Genomic DNA, 20032 nt, shown 5'->3' with positions numbered 1-20032 from the left:
ACAATCAATCTATAGAGAATATACTGTTTTGAAGTATTAATACTTCTGTAATATGTGTGTAGGCTAAATTTTTACCAATTTAAATATTATCTTACAATGGAATAAAGAGCACTAAGCCATGTTTCCATGAAAACTATTTTGCTATTCTGTAACTGTAATCCAATTTTGGTTCCAGGTACAGTTAAAAATGAAATCACACTTCACCAATTGTTATACTTTTACTGGTCAAATACTAATGCCATGTCTTACACAAGTGGAAAAATCATTTTTCCATAAACACATCATAACATTTTCAATCTGTTTAGTATCAAAGACATCCTGATAATTTTATTTTTATGTTCTTTATAAGAAACGTGCTGCACCAAAACAATGAACACTGATGGCACAAACTGGCATTCACATGATAAAGAAATATTTGTTTATGTATCAGGACATTAACATCTGTCAGCTCTACAAGATTTTATTGCCAATATTGCATTTTACTTCAGCCAGCTGAACTTTTAGTTTTCCCAGAAGTAATAATTAAACACAAAAGTAAAGCATCTTTAAACAAATATTGACTATACATTTAGGATTTTTTGCTTCAGTTAGGTAATTGAGTATTATTAAGAGACTGATAATTAATCCTGTGTCTTAAAACAAAAATTGAAAATCCAATTTACATCAGTAAGCTGTACATTCTCAGATAGGAACACATACAAGAGTACTGCACATATGTCACTCATTGCAGTGATTTGTTGCTCCCATTCGATATTATTAAAGTTTGTTTGTTTGGACAAAGCACCAGTCACATTAATTCCTCAGTCTTTGAATTTCACTTGTGGCGACTGCCACGCCTCTTCATTGCTGCAGTGCATTGTGGACAATACCATTTTCCTTTAGGAGCTTCTGTTAGTCCAACACATCCATAATGAAACCACTCAATGGGGCACTTTAAAAGAAAAAAATAAATGTCGTTAGCCTGATTACAAATCAGTCTCATTTTATCAAGTTAAACTTTTTTTAAAAAATATGCAATATTGTATGTTCTGAATATGCATTCTACATTTGCCCTGAGTACTATTAATCTGATTTTTGTTTATTAGCATAATATTTTGAATGAACATCAATGATAAGTAACACATGGTGTGATGTGCATTGTTTTGTGTTAAACAACTTAGTTAACTTAATGGTTAAAAAATAGATAATGGAAAAATACTTACATCTTGATTATCACATCCTACCATTTCTCCATAGGACACCTGTAAAGATGGGGTGGGAAAAAAAAGCTATATTTAAGCTCAATAAATTATTGGTTGTCTATATTTAACTAACAGGTGCATCAAGTTAAGATAGACTGTGCCTTATTGGGGAATTCCTCAAGCCTATCTTTCAGATTTATTGCTGCATTAACACCAACTTTAATAACCAGGTTGTTTAATTTATTTTGTTTCATGTCTGGCAATGAAAACATTCACATCCATAATTACACCAATGTGACAATTTTTTATGCTTCAGCAAGTTGTACATTCTTGAGTGTGGATAATTCATGCTGACGTTCTTCACCCCTTTATAAAGTTACAGAAATAATACAGTGGATTGTGGTTAAACCAGAATCAGCCAACGGTTAACTGGGGTATCAGCTTATTTGTGACTACTCTTAAAAGAACAAAAACTAATTGAAAATAGCTGGGATTTTTCTTCATTTATCTGGGACACAATGCTGCTTAACTGGGATAGGAGACCATTGCTGAAATTTCTAACTAGCATTAGTGACGTGAACTTGTGTGGCAATTAAACCCTACACTTCGCTTACAGTGAAAAGTTTTTTTTTTAAATAGCGTCAGCTGTGTTTGTGTTCAAAACGTAGTGATTTTTGTCACTGATAGTTGGCAGGAAATAAGCAGTAAAGCAATTTGGAACAGTTTTGCTCACTGTAGTTTCAGGATTGGAGATGCCAGAAATGGCTGGGAGTGAAAATGAAATTACTTCATTACTTCAAGTTACAGAACTATGCAAAATTTGAAGGTATCAACAATAATTTTGAATGTTATAATGAAAATGAAGATTTTGAGAATGCAATCATCAAAAGCATTGTATGAAGGTAGTCCAATATCTGTACTAGGTGTCTGTGCTGATTTTGATCATTTACAGTCAAATAAAAAAAACACTTACGAGTACATTGGATGAATTCCTCCATTAATAACTATTAGAAACTAATACAGTTTTATTCTAATGCAGTAATATTGGTAGTGTTCTAATTTGCTCTGTATTTCATTTAAATACATTTTTTTTTAACTCAGTTAAACAGTAGTTTATCCTTTTATACCCTTTTAACTTTGGGTAATTAGGGCAATCACTTAATTAGGCCAAAATGTACTAGTTCTGATGTGTTCTAATAAACCAGAATCCACTGTAGTTATAAGTGTGTTTAGTCATTATCTTCATGAAGCTTCCATTATATTTTGATCCCACAGGAAAAATCAAGAGTTTGAATAAACTGGTAGTTAGAATTAGGTACATTAATCTATGGCAGCATTGGATTTGATTTATTCAATAAAAATGTGTTTCATGTAATGTTTGCTATATACAGCCAAGTAATCTTGTACATATTTGTAGCAGGTACACTTTATGATTTATATTAAATAGAAATTAAACCACCATTTTCTTCCACTCAGTAAATGCTACAATATATTCTTATAACAATATGTACCTCCAAACTATACACATTTGTAAAGTGAACTTCATTTCTAAAAAACTGACATTAATATTTAAAGCAAAAAAATCTGATTTGTCGCTCCAGATTCCAGTATTTGCAGTCTCTAGTGTCTCCACTGAAAATAACAGAACATAAAGTGCACTTACATTGAATGCATTTATATCTAAATATCCATAATTACCTGCTTCTACAAACTTACCTGATTGCATATACAGTAACGAGGTTCATTGGGATCATATGTCCAATCGACTTGGCTATTTGAATCAGACTCTGGTAAGACTGGGGTCTGCTGAGGGATTTCCTGTGTGACCACTGATGATGAAGATGATGATGATGAAGATGATGACGACGATGATTGGTGATTCGAAGACTTGTTGCTGTTTCTGGGGAAAAACAGATCATTAAAAATAGCAATCTAATTTTTTTGTATTTTACTAACTTTTAAAAGTTATTAACTGTAAAAAGCAATTACTTTGAGAAATACCAGCAAAATAAGCAGAAAAAAAATAATTAAAACAAACATATATCCTCATGATATTTGAGGACATTTTGGCTGAGTCTATGCTCGCACATAGAGCAATCACATTCCCTCAGGAATTTTTCCTTTAACCTCTTGTCACATTCTCATCAACTTTCCCCGGATTTCACCACACATCCACACATGAGCAACAGTTCAGTGGTCAATTAATACAAAGATTAGGATTGAACATGAGTCACCAAACCTGTGAGGCATTACTTCTACCAACTGTGCCACTATTTATCACTGATATGCAACAGAGCAGTGAAGCATAGAATCCTCTTTGGTGTAGCAAAAAATGTGATCTGAGTATTATGCAGATATGGGTGTTCCTTGGTTTACATTAAATGGAAACTCAAGATAAATGGAAGATATAGATTACTAGGCTTAACATGATGTGGGAATTATTCAAAACAGCCATGATGCAAAAGTTTGAGTGACTACATACAGTGTCTATAAAAAGTATTAAACCCCTCCCCCCCGTAAGTTTTCATTTACTAATTTACAACATTGAATTACAGTGGATTTAATTTAGTTTGGCTTTTTTTTGCACTGATCAACAGAAAAAGACTCTTCTGTCAAAGTGAAAACAGATTTCTACAAATTGGTCTAAATTAATTACAAATATAAAACACAAAACAATTGATTGCATATGTATTCACCCCTCCCCTTAATATGACACATCAAATCTTCACTGGTGCAACCAACTGGTTTTAGAAGTCACATAATTAGTTAAACAAAGATCTGTTTTTGGAGACCTGTGTGCATTTAAAGTGTTTCAATTGCTTGTAGTAAAAATACACCTATATCTTGAAGGTCCAACTGCTGGTGGAGTCAGTATCCTGGCAAAAACTATACTATGAAGACAAAAGAACACTCCAAGCAACTTTGCAAAAAGGTTATTGAAAAGCACAAGTCAGGAGATGGATACAAGAAAATTTCCAAGACACAGAATATCTCTTGGAGTACAGTTAAGTCAATCATCAAAAAACGCAAAGAATATGGCAAAGCTGTAAATCTGCCTAGAGCAGCCCATCCTCAAAAACTGAGTGACTGGGGAAGAAGGGGACTAGTGAAGGAGCCTACCAAGAGACCCATGATGACTCTGGATGAGTTAAATGCTTCAGTGGCTGAACTGGGAGAGACTGCACATACAACAACGTTGCCTGGAAGCTTCACCAGTCGCAGCTTTATGGGAGAGTGGCCAAGAGAAAGTCTCTGTTAAAAAAAAAACTCAACCAACATGACATCTCAGCTAGAATTTGCCAGAAGGTATGTGGGAGACTCTGAAGTCAGCTGGAAGGAGGTTCTATGATCTGATAAAACCAAAATTTAGCTTTTTGGCCATCAAACTAGCATTTAGTTTGGCGTAAGCAAAACACAGCACATTATCAAAAACACACCATCCCTATTGTGTAGCATGATGGTGGCTGCATCATGCTGTGGAATGCTTCACTGCAGCAGGCCTGGAAGGCTTATGAAGGTAGAGGGTAAAATCCTGGGGGTAAACCTGATGCAGTTTGTAAGAGAACTGCAACTTGGGAGAAGATTTGTTTTCCAGCAAGACAATGACCTGAAGCATGAAGCAAAACTACACAGGAATGGCTTAAAAACATCAAAGTTAATACCCTGGAGTGGCCAAGTCAGAGTCCAGACCTCAATCCAATTAAGAATTTTTGGCTGGAAAATGGCTGTTCACTCACAATCCCCATGCACTCTGGGAGAACTTGAGCAATTTTGTAAAGAAGGGAAAAATTACAGTGCCCAGATGTGCAAAGCTGATAGAGACCTATCCACAGACAAAAAGCTGTAATTGCTGCCAAAGGTGCATCCACTAAATACTAACTTAAAGGAGATGAATACGTATGCAATCTTTTTTATATCTGTAATTAATTTAGATCACTTTGTAGAAGTCTGTTTTCAGTTTGACATGAAAGAATCTTTTTTGCTTAGTATCAAACAAGCCTAATTAAACCCACTGTGATTTAATGTTGTAAAACAATAAAAGATGAAAACTTCCAAGGGGGGGTGAATACTTTTTATAGGCACTGTGTATGTTCTATAGAAGCTCCTGATTCATATCTTCACATACAAGTAGAAATACAGGTTGACATGGCAGTAAAGGAGATAATGGTTGGGGGGGGGGGGGGGGGAGGGGAGGAGGAATGGAGAGTTGTCACTAGTATTTGGCTGTTGGTATTGCTGGTAAATTTTACATTTGCAGTTCCGTGGGATTGAGAGCAACTTGGTTCCAATGCATGGCCTCAAAGTTTTCAGTTTGCAAATGCTCTTCTCCTTTATGAGCTGAAGCCTTGAACTTTCTCTCCACTCTAGTTTTCTCTTAGTGTGCAGAACGCACACCCTGATGGACAGTTTATTGTCGCCGGTGATTTTAACCACGTGAACCTTAAGTCGGTACTCCCCAAATCCATCGTATGTGGACTTTGCAACGACAGGGGAGAACGCATTGGACCTTGCTTATACAAACATCCCCGCGTGTACCAGGCACAGCCCCACCCAAACCTCGGTTACTCAGACCACATCTCTGTTATGCTAATCCCAGCATACAGACTGCTCATCAGGTGCTACAGACCAGTTCAGAAGCAGGTGAAAACCTGGCCAGCAGGAGCCATCTCTGCTCTTCAAGACTGCTTTGAGCACATTAACTGGCACATGTTCAGGGAGGCTGCAACCGATGGTGACTCTACCAGCTTACAGGAGTACACAGCATCAGTGACCAGCTACATCAGCAAGTGCATTGATGATGTTACTCTGTTCAAGACCATCACTATACACTCAAACCAGAAGCCATGGATGACCCCAGAGGTGTGCATGCTGCTGTGGACCAGCGACTCCACCTTCAGAGCAGGCGACAAGGCAGCCCTAACAACAGCAAGGGCCAAACTGTCCCGAGCTATCAGAGGGGCAAAGCGTGCACACACCCAGCTAATCCACACCCACTTCCAAGACAGCAGCAACATGCGGCACATGTGGAAGGGCATCCAGGACACACAAAGTACAGGACAACATCACCTGACTGAGCAGGTGATGCCTCCCTCTCAGATGCGCTGAATAACTTCTACGCCTGTTTTGAGACGGAAAATGACGTGGTGGCGAGGAAGTCCACCCCTCCTACAAATGACAAGGTGCTGTGTCTCACTGTGGCCGATGTGAGAAGAACCCTGTGCAGGGTCAACCCACAGAAGGCTGCTGGTCCAGACAACATCACTGGTAGAGTGCTAGGAGGATGTGCAGACCAGCTAGCAATATCTTCAATATCTCCCTGAGCAGTGCCACCATTCCAATGTGCTTCAAGGCCACAACCATAGTCCCGTGCCGAAGAAGTCTTCAATGTCCTGCCTAAACGACTACCGTCCGGTGGCACTCACATCCATCATCATGAAGTGCTTCGAGGCTCGTCATGAGGCATATCAAGACCCTGCTGCCCCCCTCACTGGACCCCTTGCAGTTTGCGTACCGTCCCAACTGCTCAACAGATGACGCCATTGCCACCACCCTCCACCTGGCCCTAACCCACCTGGACACAAAAGACACATACATTCGGATGCTATTCATAGACTTCAGTTCAGCATTCAACACAGTCAATCCTCAGAAACTGATTGGAAAGCTGAGCCTACTGGGCCTGAACACCTCCCTCTGCAGCTGGATCCTAGACTTCCTGACTGGGAGACCTCAGTCAGTCCGGATCAGGAGCAGCATCTCCAACACCATCACACTGAGCACGGGGGCCCCCCAGGGCTGTGTGCTCAGTCCACTACTGTTCACTCTGCTGACCCACGACTGTGCTGCAACACACAGCTCGAACCACATCATCAAGATCGCCGATGACACGACCGTGGTGGGTCTCATCAGCAAGAACGATGAGTCAGCTTACAGAGAGGAGGTGCAGCAGCTAACGGACTGGTGTAGAGCCAACAACCTGTCTCCGAATGTGAACAAAACAAAAGAGATGGTTGTTGACTTCAGGAGAGCACGGAGCGACCACTCTCCGCTGAACATCGACGGCTCCTTGGTAGAGATCGTTAAGAGCAGCATAATTTCTGGGTGTTCACCTGGTAGAGAATCTCACCTGGTCCCTCAATATCAGCTCCATAGCAAAGAAAGCCCAGCAGCATCTCTACTTTCTGCGAACTCATCCTCATCACATTCTACAAGGGTTGTATTGAGAGCACCCTGAACAGCTGTAACTCTGCCTGGTTCGGAAATTGCACCATCTCGGATCGCAAGACCCTGCAGCGGATAGTGAGGTCAGCTGAGAAGATCATCGGGTCTATCTTCCCACCATCATTGACATTTACACTACACGCTGCATCCGCAAAGGAAACAGCATTATGAAGGACCCATGCACCCCTCATACAATCTCTTCTCCCTCCTGCCGTCTGGGAAAATGCTCCAAAGCATTCGGGCTCTCACGACCAGACTATGTAACAGTTTCATCCTCCAAGCTATCAGACTCCTCAATACCCAGAGCCTGGACTGACACCTTGCCCTATTGTCCTGCTTATTATTTATTGTAATGCCTGCACTGTTTTGTGCACTTTATGCAGTCCTGTGTAGTTTTCTCTGTGTTGTTTTTTTACATAGTTCAGTCTAGTTTTTGTACTGTGTCATGTAACACCATGGTCCTGAAAAACATGGTCTCATTTTTTACTATGTACTGTACCAGCAGTTATAGTCAAAATGACAATAAAAGTGACTTGACTTGACTCTTCCCATGTCTGAATTTTAAGTAGAGAGTCTGCTTCATGAAGGTCAGACAAGCAAACAATATGGCCTGCCCAACAAAGTTAAAAGAATGCAGCTGGCGCTTAGGATTTTGCTGGGGAGAGGACACTGATGTTGGCTCACATACATTTCTAATAAATTAGAAGAATTTTGTAGTGTTACGTATCCCGTAACTGGATCACTTACCAACAAAGATAGAGAGGTCCGTTGGAGTCTGATGGCACTATTTTCAAACATTTTTATTCATAAAGGGGCACAAAAGTAGGTTAATACAAACATTCAGATAATATACGTCGTCAATACTCAATCTAAAGTGCGGGTATAGTAATAATCATCATTAAGAAATAAGCCCTACTGTTGTCTAGGGGATAATATATTGTCCGTTGGAAATATAAAAGTCACTCAGAAGTCTGCAGGCTTCAGCCTTTTGGGAATCGCTGGGTTTCATGTGTTGGACAGAGAGAGAGAGACTGGTGAGAAAAGGAAAACTTGCCCAGGTCTTTATGAAGCAAATCCGTTGAATCAGGGAAGCGGGCTCCCCCCGATGTTAGTTAAAAGCGGTTTTCCGTGATTCCAGCCACAGATTCCAGGCCCGGAATCTAACGCACGTGGCTTCCTTCAAAATGGCTTCCCACTACGACCGGATCGCTACCGTGTCTTCTTGGTGCGTCTGAAGGGGTTGTCCCCCCCAGACCCTCCTTTATAATTCCTCACGGGGTCGCAGGTGTCAATCAGGTTGGGATGATGCAACCTCTCTCTCAGCCAGCCCACTTTGCCCGAGGGCTTTACACGTGGTCTCCATGAGACAATAGTCAATGTCGCCTTGTTTTGCATCCCGGTGGAACGTGGTATTCAGCACGTCTCTCTCTCTTCCACTTCCTGGGTCTACTAACCCCCCCCCCCCCAACTAGTGCTCTTGCGATTCTCTCAAAGGAGGGGGCTGCGGACATAACAGTAGACAGCATTGATATAACTTTTCTTGTGCCTTGAGATATCTAATATGGGTAGCCCAGATCTTAGAAGCTTATAGTAGTGCTTGGTAGACCAAAAGTTTTCTGCTAGGTCTGAGATCTTTTTCTCCTATCTTCACCCTCAACCAATCATTGGTTGTGGTGATGCATTAAATATAGTCGTCAATTTCAATCAATGATGTCTGCATACGATGGGAGGTAAAGGTTAAAGATTAGCTTTACTCATCATGTGTACATCAAAGTATAAAGTGAAATGTGTCATTTTTGCATCAACAACCAACACAGTCCAAAGACTGAGCTGGGGGCAGCCTACAAGTGTCACCACACTTCTGGCGCCTACATAGTATGTCCACAAGTCACTAACGCTAACCTGTAACGTCTTTGGAATGTAATAGGACCCGGTAGCACCTAGAGGAAATCCACGCTGTCATGGGGAGAATGTACAACCTCTTTAGAGAGCCACAAGAAACAAACCCTAATTGCTGATTGCTGCCACTGTAAAGCATTTGTACTAATCATACCACTCAGGTAACACTTGAAATAATCCAAGTTTTCCAGGGTCTTGCTGTTAACCTTTCTTTGCTGGAGTCAGAATAATGCAGTAGGAGCAAATTGATACAAAAGTTTCATTTCTGGATCCTGAGCCATGCTTTATCCTTTGGCGAACAAGTTGACAGTGTCTGGTAGATCAGCTTCCAGATTTGGGCAAGTTAGTGTTGTCTATATGACACATTAGCTCTTGAGTATTGGGTCAGCTTGGTTCTGGGCAGCACCTGCTGTATGTTGTACAGTTTCCTATTCATTTTTAAGATTAACTCCATGCCAGTGAGAAGATTTGTTGAGAAAAATGCCGGGCAATGATCAACCTTGTTTGACATCAGTTTTCAAAGAAACTGGTTCTGTACAGATCAATTAGTAAGTATCAAGGGGTTCATACCTTCATTAAACAGAAGTAAGTTGGAGATAACTTCCTCTGGGCAGCTAAATTTAAGATGGGTGTTTTGAAATTGATCCTAATTGATGGGAATCAAAATACTTACTTAAGTCAAAGGAGTTATTGGATTAAGTGCTCTCCCTGCATTTTGCTGGTATTGTCATGTGAAGGTCATGTTCACTGAACTTCCAGATGGATGGAATCAATGCTTTAGCCCTCTATACACTTTTCTCTTAAAGACAGTCTTGATTATGGCATCTTGGAGGTCCTATAGTACATGTTCTTCTCAGATGTAGACACCAAAATTGTGAATTTGTGACTCAAGATTTACTGCTGAATTTTAGAATTTCAACTGGGATACTATCTACTTCAGAGGCTTTGTTTTTTTATGTCAATATTTGGCTTTCTTCTTGTCAGGACTGAAAGACTGGCTAGAAAATATAATAGCAAACACAATGTTGTGAAGAGCACTCACACCAAAGACAGAACTGAGGATGAGAGATCTTTGAGGTTTTTTTCTTCTAATGACAGTTGACTGCTTCTCTGTCCCTGATGAGTTCAATCCTGTTCATGGTTCTTAGAATAGAGCCTTGAATGTTTGGGCCTTAAATGGCTTTTACAATGCTGATCATCAGCACCATGATACACATTATGGCTGTCATTGCTCAGTCTTCTGTTGTCTCCACCACCATCAGTTCTTTAGGTCACTTTTTTTTACTGAGCCTCTCCCTTCAGATGCATGTACACCTTTTTCTTTCATCTAAGTGACAGTGCGATTTCAATCCGGACCACCTTGTTTGCAACTAGTTCCTCAACAACCTTATCATTCTCAGCAAACTGGACTTGGTTCTTTGATTAGAGTCAAACTTCTCATCACAGGTACTAATTATTGCAAACTTTAGAGAAGTCAATAAGCTGTGGACTTCTGTGGCTCCTCTTGTCTCAGAGTTGGCAGGTTATTTGCGAGGCACTGTATGGGAAGAGCGGTATGTGCAGTACAGGATTTCAACACTGATCTTCTGATGCAAGACTTCCGTTGATGCTTGCTTTGAAGACAGGTTGGTAGAGGTAGTACAGCAATCAGGTTGCAGCCATTCCAGTAGGCAAAGTGCCTGTATTGATATGGATTGTCCCAACATCTTTGTGGTCCTTTACTTGGACCATCATCCAACACTAACACTTGAAGTTGGAGTATATCCATGAAGTTTTCTGTTTCTTAAATTCTTATCCCTTTAGATGAATACAAACAAGAAAAAACTTTTCCAAAAGGTGTCTGACCCATTAACATTAAATATTTGTTTATCCAAAGAGCCATCCATGACTTGTTTAGGTTCCTTTAGAAAATATCCTGCTGTCTTCCACCTGCTATGTATTTTTAGGTCTGGAACGTAATTCATCACACTCCTTACAATCTTCCAAGTCTTAGCATAGCATCTTGCATTTGTTTTAACCAATATGAATCTCAGAGTAATGTGCTAGTGCTTCTGATCTTCTAACAGCTTGCATTTTTTCCAATTCTACCCATTATAACACACAATGAATTTCCAGAAGTAACATTCTAGTATAATCAATACGTCTATTTTTAATACAGTACTGAACTCACAATATATATTGTGATTTCCATCCTTGTTCTTTCATTGTCATCTGTTTCAAAGCTGCTATGTGCAAATACTGGGATTAGTTTTAAAAACTAATTACATCAAGAAGAACTTGTTACGTCAAGTGGCTGTGGGCTGTTTAAGGTGCCAATAAGGTACAGTTATCAACCTAGTAGATAGCAGCCTTGTTGATACAGCTACTCTTGCCATTTCCATTGCAACTAGTTACATATCATATTATAAGCCTCCAATATAACTTTAATGTGAATGTAAGATACAGAAGTAGTAGATTGAAGACTGGTGCTTGTTTATTACCCTTAATGGTTTCTACTACTGTAACTTTTGATCATTCCTCTGCATTCTAACATTGCCTTATTTGTTCAAGTGTAAACAGCTTTGTAAATTATCTGTAATGTTTATGTACCCCATTAGCATTTGCTTCGTATAATCTGGTCTAATCAAAAGCAATTCGAATGTTGTCAAATGCATTTTAATAATATTTATACTGTAAGCAAGGTACCCTGTCCCTTCTGAAGCCAAAATCATATAATGCTATGACCTGCAGAGGCATTAGGTTTATCAGGATATTGCCGTTTTTTTTTGATTCTGCAAGTGATTCAATAATTGATCGCAAAATTGTTACAATAGATCAATACTTCCACAAAGATTACTAGGTTACGTATCTTGATATGTCAAATATTAACTGTTCATTAACAATCTTGGTATGGAAAGTGCAAATGGTGTTGGCAGCTTTCCCAATAATATCAAGGCTCAAGGAGCAAATTAAAGGCCTCAGCTCTTTGTAGTTTGGTTCACATTTCTTGAATGGTGCTCAGTTCAGGACTGATAAAAAGTGTGGAAAAATGACTCCACCTCTATTTTTTTTTTAACAATGAAGAACTTTTTGGTGTAAAAAGTATTTTGCTTCTTTGCCATTCCCCCTGCTATATAAGTATCAAAATTATCAAAAGCAAACAACTTCAAGTAGACAGTCAACTACAGGAAAGGTACAAGTCCTAAACATAAGCTCACACTTCAGCAAGATTACCTCACATTGAACTAAAAATAAAGAAACAAAACATAAGCAGAAAACCACAGTCACAATTTACAAGTGAAAGTTTCAGCTTAGAGGTTTTTTGTCATTGTCAGGACCTTTTCTGAATTATTTTCAAAACCTTCAATTCGTTATTTAAACTCAGATGTTAGCTATTATTAATTTTTATTACATGAGAAGGTATTTTACCTTTTCTTAATGAACAGTTTAAGTCTTGATAGGGGTTAGATTCTTTTTTTAGTAATAAATTAGTATATTTCAATATAACTAATGATTAATTTACATGAATATGGGGTAATGAGATTGTTATTATGAACAGATATAATGTAATTGGTAGCTTTTTTTTCCTTTTTGACCTTTTATATACACTTTTTTGAGCTCTGTATTCTATGTAGAAACTAATAAAAAATTGGAAAGGTTTTTTTGTTGTGTTTAAATATGAGCAAGTAAGAAATGAATATAATTTTAAAATAAATTTTCAATACATACAAATTATATCAGATTCAAATAGTTTGTTCTTACATTATACATGAACTGCAAACATACATAACCCTAGAAATTAGATTTTTAAGAAGTTTAATTCATAAGCTAAACCTTACTCAGCCCTGAGTTCTAACAAAAACACTGAAGGTTCTGATAAAGGTTCTTTGGCCTAAAATGTTAACTGCTTCTGTTTTCCACAGATGCTGCCTGACCTATTGAATGTTTCCAGCATTTTTTATTTTTTATGTTAAATTTGAAACTCGTGCAGTTTTCTTGATTTTCAAATTGCTTTTCATTCCTTCTTAATTTTTGACAACTTATCAAACCCAGAGACAAAAGAAACTTCTGCCAATAATTTTTAAATGATTTGGTGAATTCCTTCATCAACAGAGACAGAATAGGTATTACTCACAATAATTTTTCAATTACTGCAATCTTGTTACAAAATAGATAAAGTATAAATAAAATCTGAAATTACAGTCTGGGCTGAATACAACAGTGACAAGAATTCACTGAAGAATTTTACTTCAGCTTGAATTAACAGTTACTCCGCCATGGATGGTCTTAAACCTGGATGCGAAAGGAGGAGGGTAAGGCATGGGGCTGGTAACCTCATCCCATAAAAACCTACTGCTACAGAAGCTCCGAAGACCTCATCCCGGGAGTGAAAGGATCTTTGAAGGTGGGCTACACCTGGGCACATCTTGAAAGGCTGGCCCAGGACAGAGAACTCTGATCAGCGGCTTCAGTGGCTTATGTCCCTATAGGGGTGATGGGCTAAGATGCTATGTCATTGCATTAAAAATGTGCATTATATACATGCTTATAGTTGCAAAATCTATTAATAAAATGAACAAAACTTTAGGATTTATTTTAGCAGGTAGTTTTTACTGGTTAATAATTTGTAAAAGTATTCAGAACCATATTAAGTAAAATCATAGCAACCAAATAAAAATAAACTCACCAATAATGAAAGTACTTACTTATTTTTACGACCACTGCGTGAATCTGTGGCTGACACAGGTAATGTCTGTGTAAGTGTTGAGGCTAGTGTTGAGGAATAACCTGTTGATTCTCTTGAAATAGTGAAATCTCGTGTAAGCTGAAAATCGTTATTTTTGAATGCTTCATAAGTGGCCTTTATAGTAGATGTTCTTCTCCCCTCTTTCATCTTATAATAAAAGCAAATAAAATACAAATATAATAGAGCTGCATCATTGATTTTCAATATTTAACAACACTTTATGATTCAACTTACAAGTGTTTGGATATATAATTCTTAAAAGTATTGTTACCGCACCATCACAATACATTCACACTAATATTTAACATTTGTGTAACTAATACTACACATAAGGCAAGAGTTGAAAAATTGAAATACAGTGCTTATAAAAAGTATTCACACCCCCTTTGAAAATTTTCATGTTTTATTGTTTTACAACATTGAATCATGGAGATTTAACTTTTTGACACTGATCAACAGAAACTACTCTTTTGTGTCAAAGTGAAAACAAATTTCTACAAATTGGTCTAAATTTATTACAATTATTAAACACAAAATAATTTATTGTAAAATTACCTACTTCAGGTCAGTATTTAGTAGATACACCTTTGGCAGGAATTACAACCTTGAGTCTGCGTGGATAGGTCTCTACCAGCTTTGCACATCTGGATTCTGCAATTTTCCCCCATTCTACTTTACAAAACTGTTCAAGCTCCGTCAGATTACATGGAGATAGTGAGTGTACCCCTCTTTTCAAGTCTAGCCACAAATTCTCAACAGGATTGAGGTCTGGACTCTTGAGTTGGCCACTCCGGGACACAAATTTTTTTCTTTTTTTAAGCCATGCTGGTGTAGCTTTGGCTTCATGCTTGGGGTCATGGTCTTTCTGGAAAACATATCTCCTCCAAGTTGCAGTTCTCTTGCACACTGCATCAGAATTTCCTCCAGGACTTCCCTGTATTCTGCTGCATTCATTTTACCCTCTACTTTACAAGAGCAGGGATGTGATGCTGAGGCTTTATAAGGCACTAGTGAGGCCTCACCTTGAGTACTGTGTACCACTTTAGCCTCCACATCTTAGAAGAGATGTGCTGGCATTGGAGAGGGTCCAGAGGAGGTGAACAAGGATGATCCCAGGAATGAAAGGGTTATTATACAAGGAACGTTTGATGGCTCTGGGTATGTATTCGCTGGAATTTAGAAGGATGAGGAGGGATCTCATTGAAACCTTTCAAAGGTTGAAAGGCCTAGACAGAGTAGACATGGAAAGGATGTTTCTCATGGTGGGAGAGTATAGGACAAGAGCACACTGCCTCAGGATAGAGGGGCGTCTATTCAAAACACAGAAGCGTGTTTTCCCAGAAGGTGGTGAAGTTGTGGAATTTGTTGCCACGTGCAGCTCTGGTGGCCAGGTTGTTGGGTGTATTTCAGGCAGAGATTGGTAGGTTGTTGATTGGACATGGCATAAAAAGTTATGGAGAGAAGGCTGGGAAATGGGGTTGAGGAAGAGAAAAACAAAGGAACAGCCATGATCAAAATGGTGCAGCAGACTCGATAGGCCAAATGGCCTAATCCTGCTCCTATGTCTTCTGGTCTAAACTGTCCAGGGCCTGCTGCAGTGAAGCATCCTCACAGTATGATACAGCCACAATATTTCACTGTAGTGGTTGTATGTTTTTTTTATTATGCGCGGTGTTTAGTCTTATGGCCAAAAAGCTAAATTTTGGTTTAATCAGACCACAGAACCTTTTTCCAGTTGACTTCAGAATCTCCCACATGCCTTCTGGCAAAACCTTGAGATATCATGTGAGTTTTCTTTCCAATAGTGGCTTTCTCTTGGCCACTCTCCCATAAAACTGTAACTGGTGAAGCAACTGGACAACAGTTGTTGTATGTGCAGTCTCTCCTATCTCAGCCACTGAGGCTTGTAGTTCCTCCAGAGCTGTCATAGGTCTCTTGATGGTCTCCTTCACTAGTCCCCTTCTTTCACGGTCACTCAGTTGTTGAGGATGGGCTCCTCTTGCAGATTTACAGCTGTGCCATATTCCCATTTCTTGATGATTGACTTAACTGTACTCCAAGAGATATTCAGTGTCTTGGAAATTTTCTTGTATCCATCTCCTGACTCGTGCTTTTCAATATCCTTTCTGCAGAGTTGCTTGGAGTGTTCTTTTGTCTTCATGGTGCAGTTTTTGCCAGGATACTGACTCACTGGCAGTTGGATCTTCCAGATCTACTTTTTCCAGGTCTACTTTTACAACAATCAAATGAAACACCTTGACTGCACACATGTCTCCAAAAACCTATCTCTGTTTAACTAATTATATGACTTCCAAAACCAATTGGCTGCAACAGTCAGTCACAAACAAGGAAAACTTGCAGATGCCGAAAATCAAGCAACACACACAAAATGCTGAAGGAACTCAGCAGACCAGACAGCATCTATGGAAAAGAGTACAGTCAACGTTTCGGGCTGAGACCCTTCGACAATAATTGATACTTATGCAATCAATTATTGTTTTATATTTGTAATTAATTTAGGTCACCCTGTAGAGATCAGTTTACATTCTGACTCGAGTCAAAGTTAGAAAACCAAATTAAATCCACTGTGATTCAACATTGTATAAACAATAAAACGTGAAAGCTTCCAAGGGGGTTGAATACTTTTTATAGGCACTGTATATAGCAGTTTAGGAATTGGAACTTGGTTAATTATTTCCTTGGCTTGTGATACAGGTTTGTATTTGTTTTTAATAATACTTACAGGCAAAGGAGCTGCTTTGCCTTTATTGGCTGTCAGTCTTTAATGGCTATCCCAAGTATCTTTGGTAGTGGAGAGTTTTGTTCCTTAATCACTGAAGAGCCCCCTAATAAACAGCTACTGGGTAGTGCTTTTGGACTGAGTTGAGTCAGAGTATTATACAACACAGAAACAGGCCCATTTGTTTCAACTTGCCCACACTGACCAAGATTCCTACCTGAGCTAGTCCCATTTGTCTGTATTTGGGCAATATTTTCATAATCCTTTCCTATCTATATACCTGTCCAAATACCTTTCAAATGTCACAATTGTATCTGCCCTAACACTTTCTATGACAGCAGATGCTGTACCCACCAGCCTCTGTGTGATGAAGTTACTCCTGAAGCCTGTTTTAAATCTTTTCCATCTCACCTTAAACCCCTCTTTAGTTTTAGACTCCTTTATCCGAGGAAAAATACTGTAATCACCCACTTTATCTGTGCTCTATATAATTTTATAAAACTTTTTCATGGCACCCCCTCAGCCTCCTTTGTTTGAGGAAAAACCAGTTGCAACTTATCCAGCCTCTTCTTATAAGCCAAACCTTTCTGTCCAAAAAAGAATCACACACAGTAATCCAATTGCATCTAACCAAGTTTTTGTACTTCTGTGAGTGTACACTTTGAAGGGATATTTGCAGATGGTGGTGCTCTCATGTACTTGTTCTCCTGGTCATCCTTGATGGGGAAGGCCAAGAGTTTGAGAGGTGCTGTCAGAGATGAATTTGTGAGTAATTAGTTGGAACAAGTCGTAGCTAGTGGTAGAGGGAGTGAACAATTAGTTGGTAGGAGAGGGATCAATCATGCAAACTGTTTTGTTTTGAATGGTGTCTAGCTTCAGTGTTGTTGGAGCTGTGGCAAACCAACTGAAGAATATCCTGTCACACTTCTGATATGTATGTTTTGTATTGGGGAGAGTCAAGAGATGTTCCTCTAGCCAAGATGTTAATGGTGTTAATGCCTTGCAAGCAAAGTCATAGAAGCATCTAACAACTAGCTATGGGATAAATCTAATGGAAACTTTGATAATTCCTACAGTATTGCCAAATACAAAGAAACACATCTCTGATGTAAGAGTAAACACAAGAAATTCTGCAGATGCTGGAAATCCAAAGCCACACACACAAGATGCTGGAGGAACTCAACAGGTTAGGCAGCATCTTTGGAAATGAATAAAGAATAGTTGTTTCGGGCCAAGATCCTTCTTTGGGACTGGAAAGGAAGGGGGACGACGTCAGAATAAAAAAGTAGAGGAGGGGAAGGAGGACAGCTAGAAGGTGATAGGTGAAGCAAGGTGAGTAGGAAAGGAAGGAATCTAACAGGAGACAAGAGTGGACCCATAGGAGAGAGGAAAGGAGGGATCCCAGGGGGAGGTGAAAGGCTGGTGATAAGAGGTAAGAGGCCAGAGCAGGGAATAGAAGGGAGAGGGTGGGAATTTTTTTTCCCAGAAGCAGAAATCAATATTCGTGCCATCAGATTGGAGCCAGAAGGAATATAACATGTTGCTCCTCCACCCAGAGGATGGCCTCTTCGTGGCACAAGAGAAGGCCATGGAACAACTGTTAGAATGGGAACAGGAGTTATAATTAAAATGTTTGATCATCGGTAGGTTCTGCTTCTTGAAGAAGTTGCAGAGGTGCTTGATGAAGCATCCTCCCAAATTACAATGCATCTCACCAATGTAAAGGATGCCACATCAGAAGCACCGGACACAATAGACAACCCCAGCAGGTTCATAGGTAAAGTGTTGCTTCACATGGAAGAACGGTTTGGTGCCTTGAATGGAGGTGAGGGAGGAGGTAAATAGGCAGGTGTAGAACTTTGTTGCTTGCAGTGATATGTGCCGGAATGGAATTAGGGCAAGGGACAAATGCACAAGGTGATCACAGAGAGATTGATCTTCGTGGAAAGTGGAGGTGATGGGGGGGGGGGGGGGGAAGGAGGGGTAAAAATATGTTTGGTGGTATGATTCCTTTGGAGACAGCGGAAGATACAGAGAATGATGTGTCGAATGCAGAAGCTCATGGGATGGTAGGTAAGGACAAGAGGAGCTCTATCACTGTTAAGGTGGTGGGAAGATGGGGAGAGAGCAGATTCAGGAAGTGGAGGAAATGTAGATGAGGGCAACATCAATTTTGGAGGAAGGGAAACCATGTTCCTTGAAGGAGGAGGACATATCTCATGTCCTGGAAAGGAAAGACACGCCCTGGGAACAGATGTGATGGAGGCAAAGAAACTAAAAAAAGGAATAGCATTTTTTACAGGTGACTGGGTGGGAAGAAGTATAGTCAAGATAACTGGGAATTGTTAGGTTTATAAAAGATGTCAATCAGCAGTTTGAGAAAGGGGAGGGAAATATCAGAATGGACCAAGTGAATTTAAGGGCAAGGTTTAAGTTGGGGGCAAAGTAGATGAAATCAATGAGCTCAGCATGGACGCATGAATGCAGATGTAAATGAAGCGGAGAAAGAGTTGGGGAGCATTAACAGCGAAGGCTTGGAACAGGGAATGTTCGGTGTAGCTAACAAAAAGGCAGGCATAGCTGGGGCACACAGCTATCCCTTGAATATGGAGAAAGTGTGAGGAGCCGAAGGAAAAACTGTGAGGGTGACGAAGAGATCTGCCAGATGGAGGAGGGTGGTGGTGGAGGGAAACTGGTTGGAACTTTTATTGAGAAAGAAACAGAGAGCTTTAAGGTCTTCTTGATGGATGATAGAAGTGTTTTGGGACTGGTTACGCATGGTGAAATGTTAGGCAGCCAGGGCCAGGAATATTAAAGTTAGTGAGGAGATTGAGAACTGGAGAACTGTCGTGGATGTAGATGTGAAGGGACTAAACCAATGGGGATAGAATGGAGTCAAAGTATGAGAATATGAATTCAGTGGGGCAGGAACAGGCAGACACAATGAGCCTATCTGGACAAATAATAGGTCATATCGGATAATTAGAGAGATGTGTGTGGTAGAAACAATTTCTTTATATTACCAGGTAATTTCAGTCTATCAATGAAAAATCATTTATTACCTGTGCTGTGGCTTGAACAGCCTGGGCTGCTGCCATAGTAATAGCTACAGCTCCTGGTCCTGCTCCTGGAGATAATGAGGTCAGATTGTATGAGCTGAGGGGTTGTGATGAATTAACATTGTAGGCACTATTAGATGTTGATGTTAAATTGTTATTACGGCACCCTGTAAAGAACAAAAAAAATAAGAAAGGAACAAATTCTATC

General features: G+C 39.5%; 1 protein-coding gene across 1 annotated transcript in view; it reads right to left on the bottom strand.

The window, feature by feature from the left end:
• Nucleotides 1-204: 204 nt before the first annotated feature.
• The window catches only part of ing3 (inhibitor of growth family, member 3), a 43378-nt gene continuing 23550 nt past the window's right edge, over nt 205-20032 (bottom strand). Inside the window, exons 8-12 of the mRNA XM_059978317.1 lie at nt 19828-19991; nt 13985-14172; nt 2898-3081; nt 1203-1241; nt 205-931 (exon numbers count right to left, since the gene is read on the bottom strand). Coding sequence (XP_059834300.1) covers nt 815-931; nt 1203-1241; nt 2898-3081; nt 13985-14172; nt 19828-19991 — 692 coding nt within the window. The 3' untranslated portion in view covers nt 205-814. The remainder of the gene's footprint in view (nt 932-1202; nt 1242-2897; nt 3082-13984; nt 14173-19827; nt 19992-20032) is intronic.

The sequence above is a fragment of the Hypanus sabinus genome, chromosome 8, assembly GCF_030144855.1.
Source record: "Hypanus sabinus isolate sHypSab1 chromosome 8, sHypSab1.hap1, whole genome shotgun sequence".
NCBI lineage: Eukaryota > Metazoa > Chordata > Chondrichthyes > Myliobatiformes > Dasyatidae > Hypanus > Hypanus sabinus.
The sequence above is the reverse complement of the archived record's forward strand: the minus strand, read 5'-3'. Positions and strand labels throughout refer to the sequence as shown.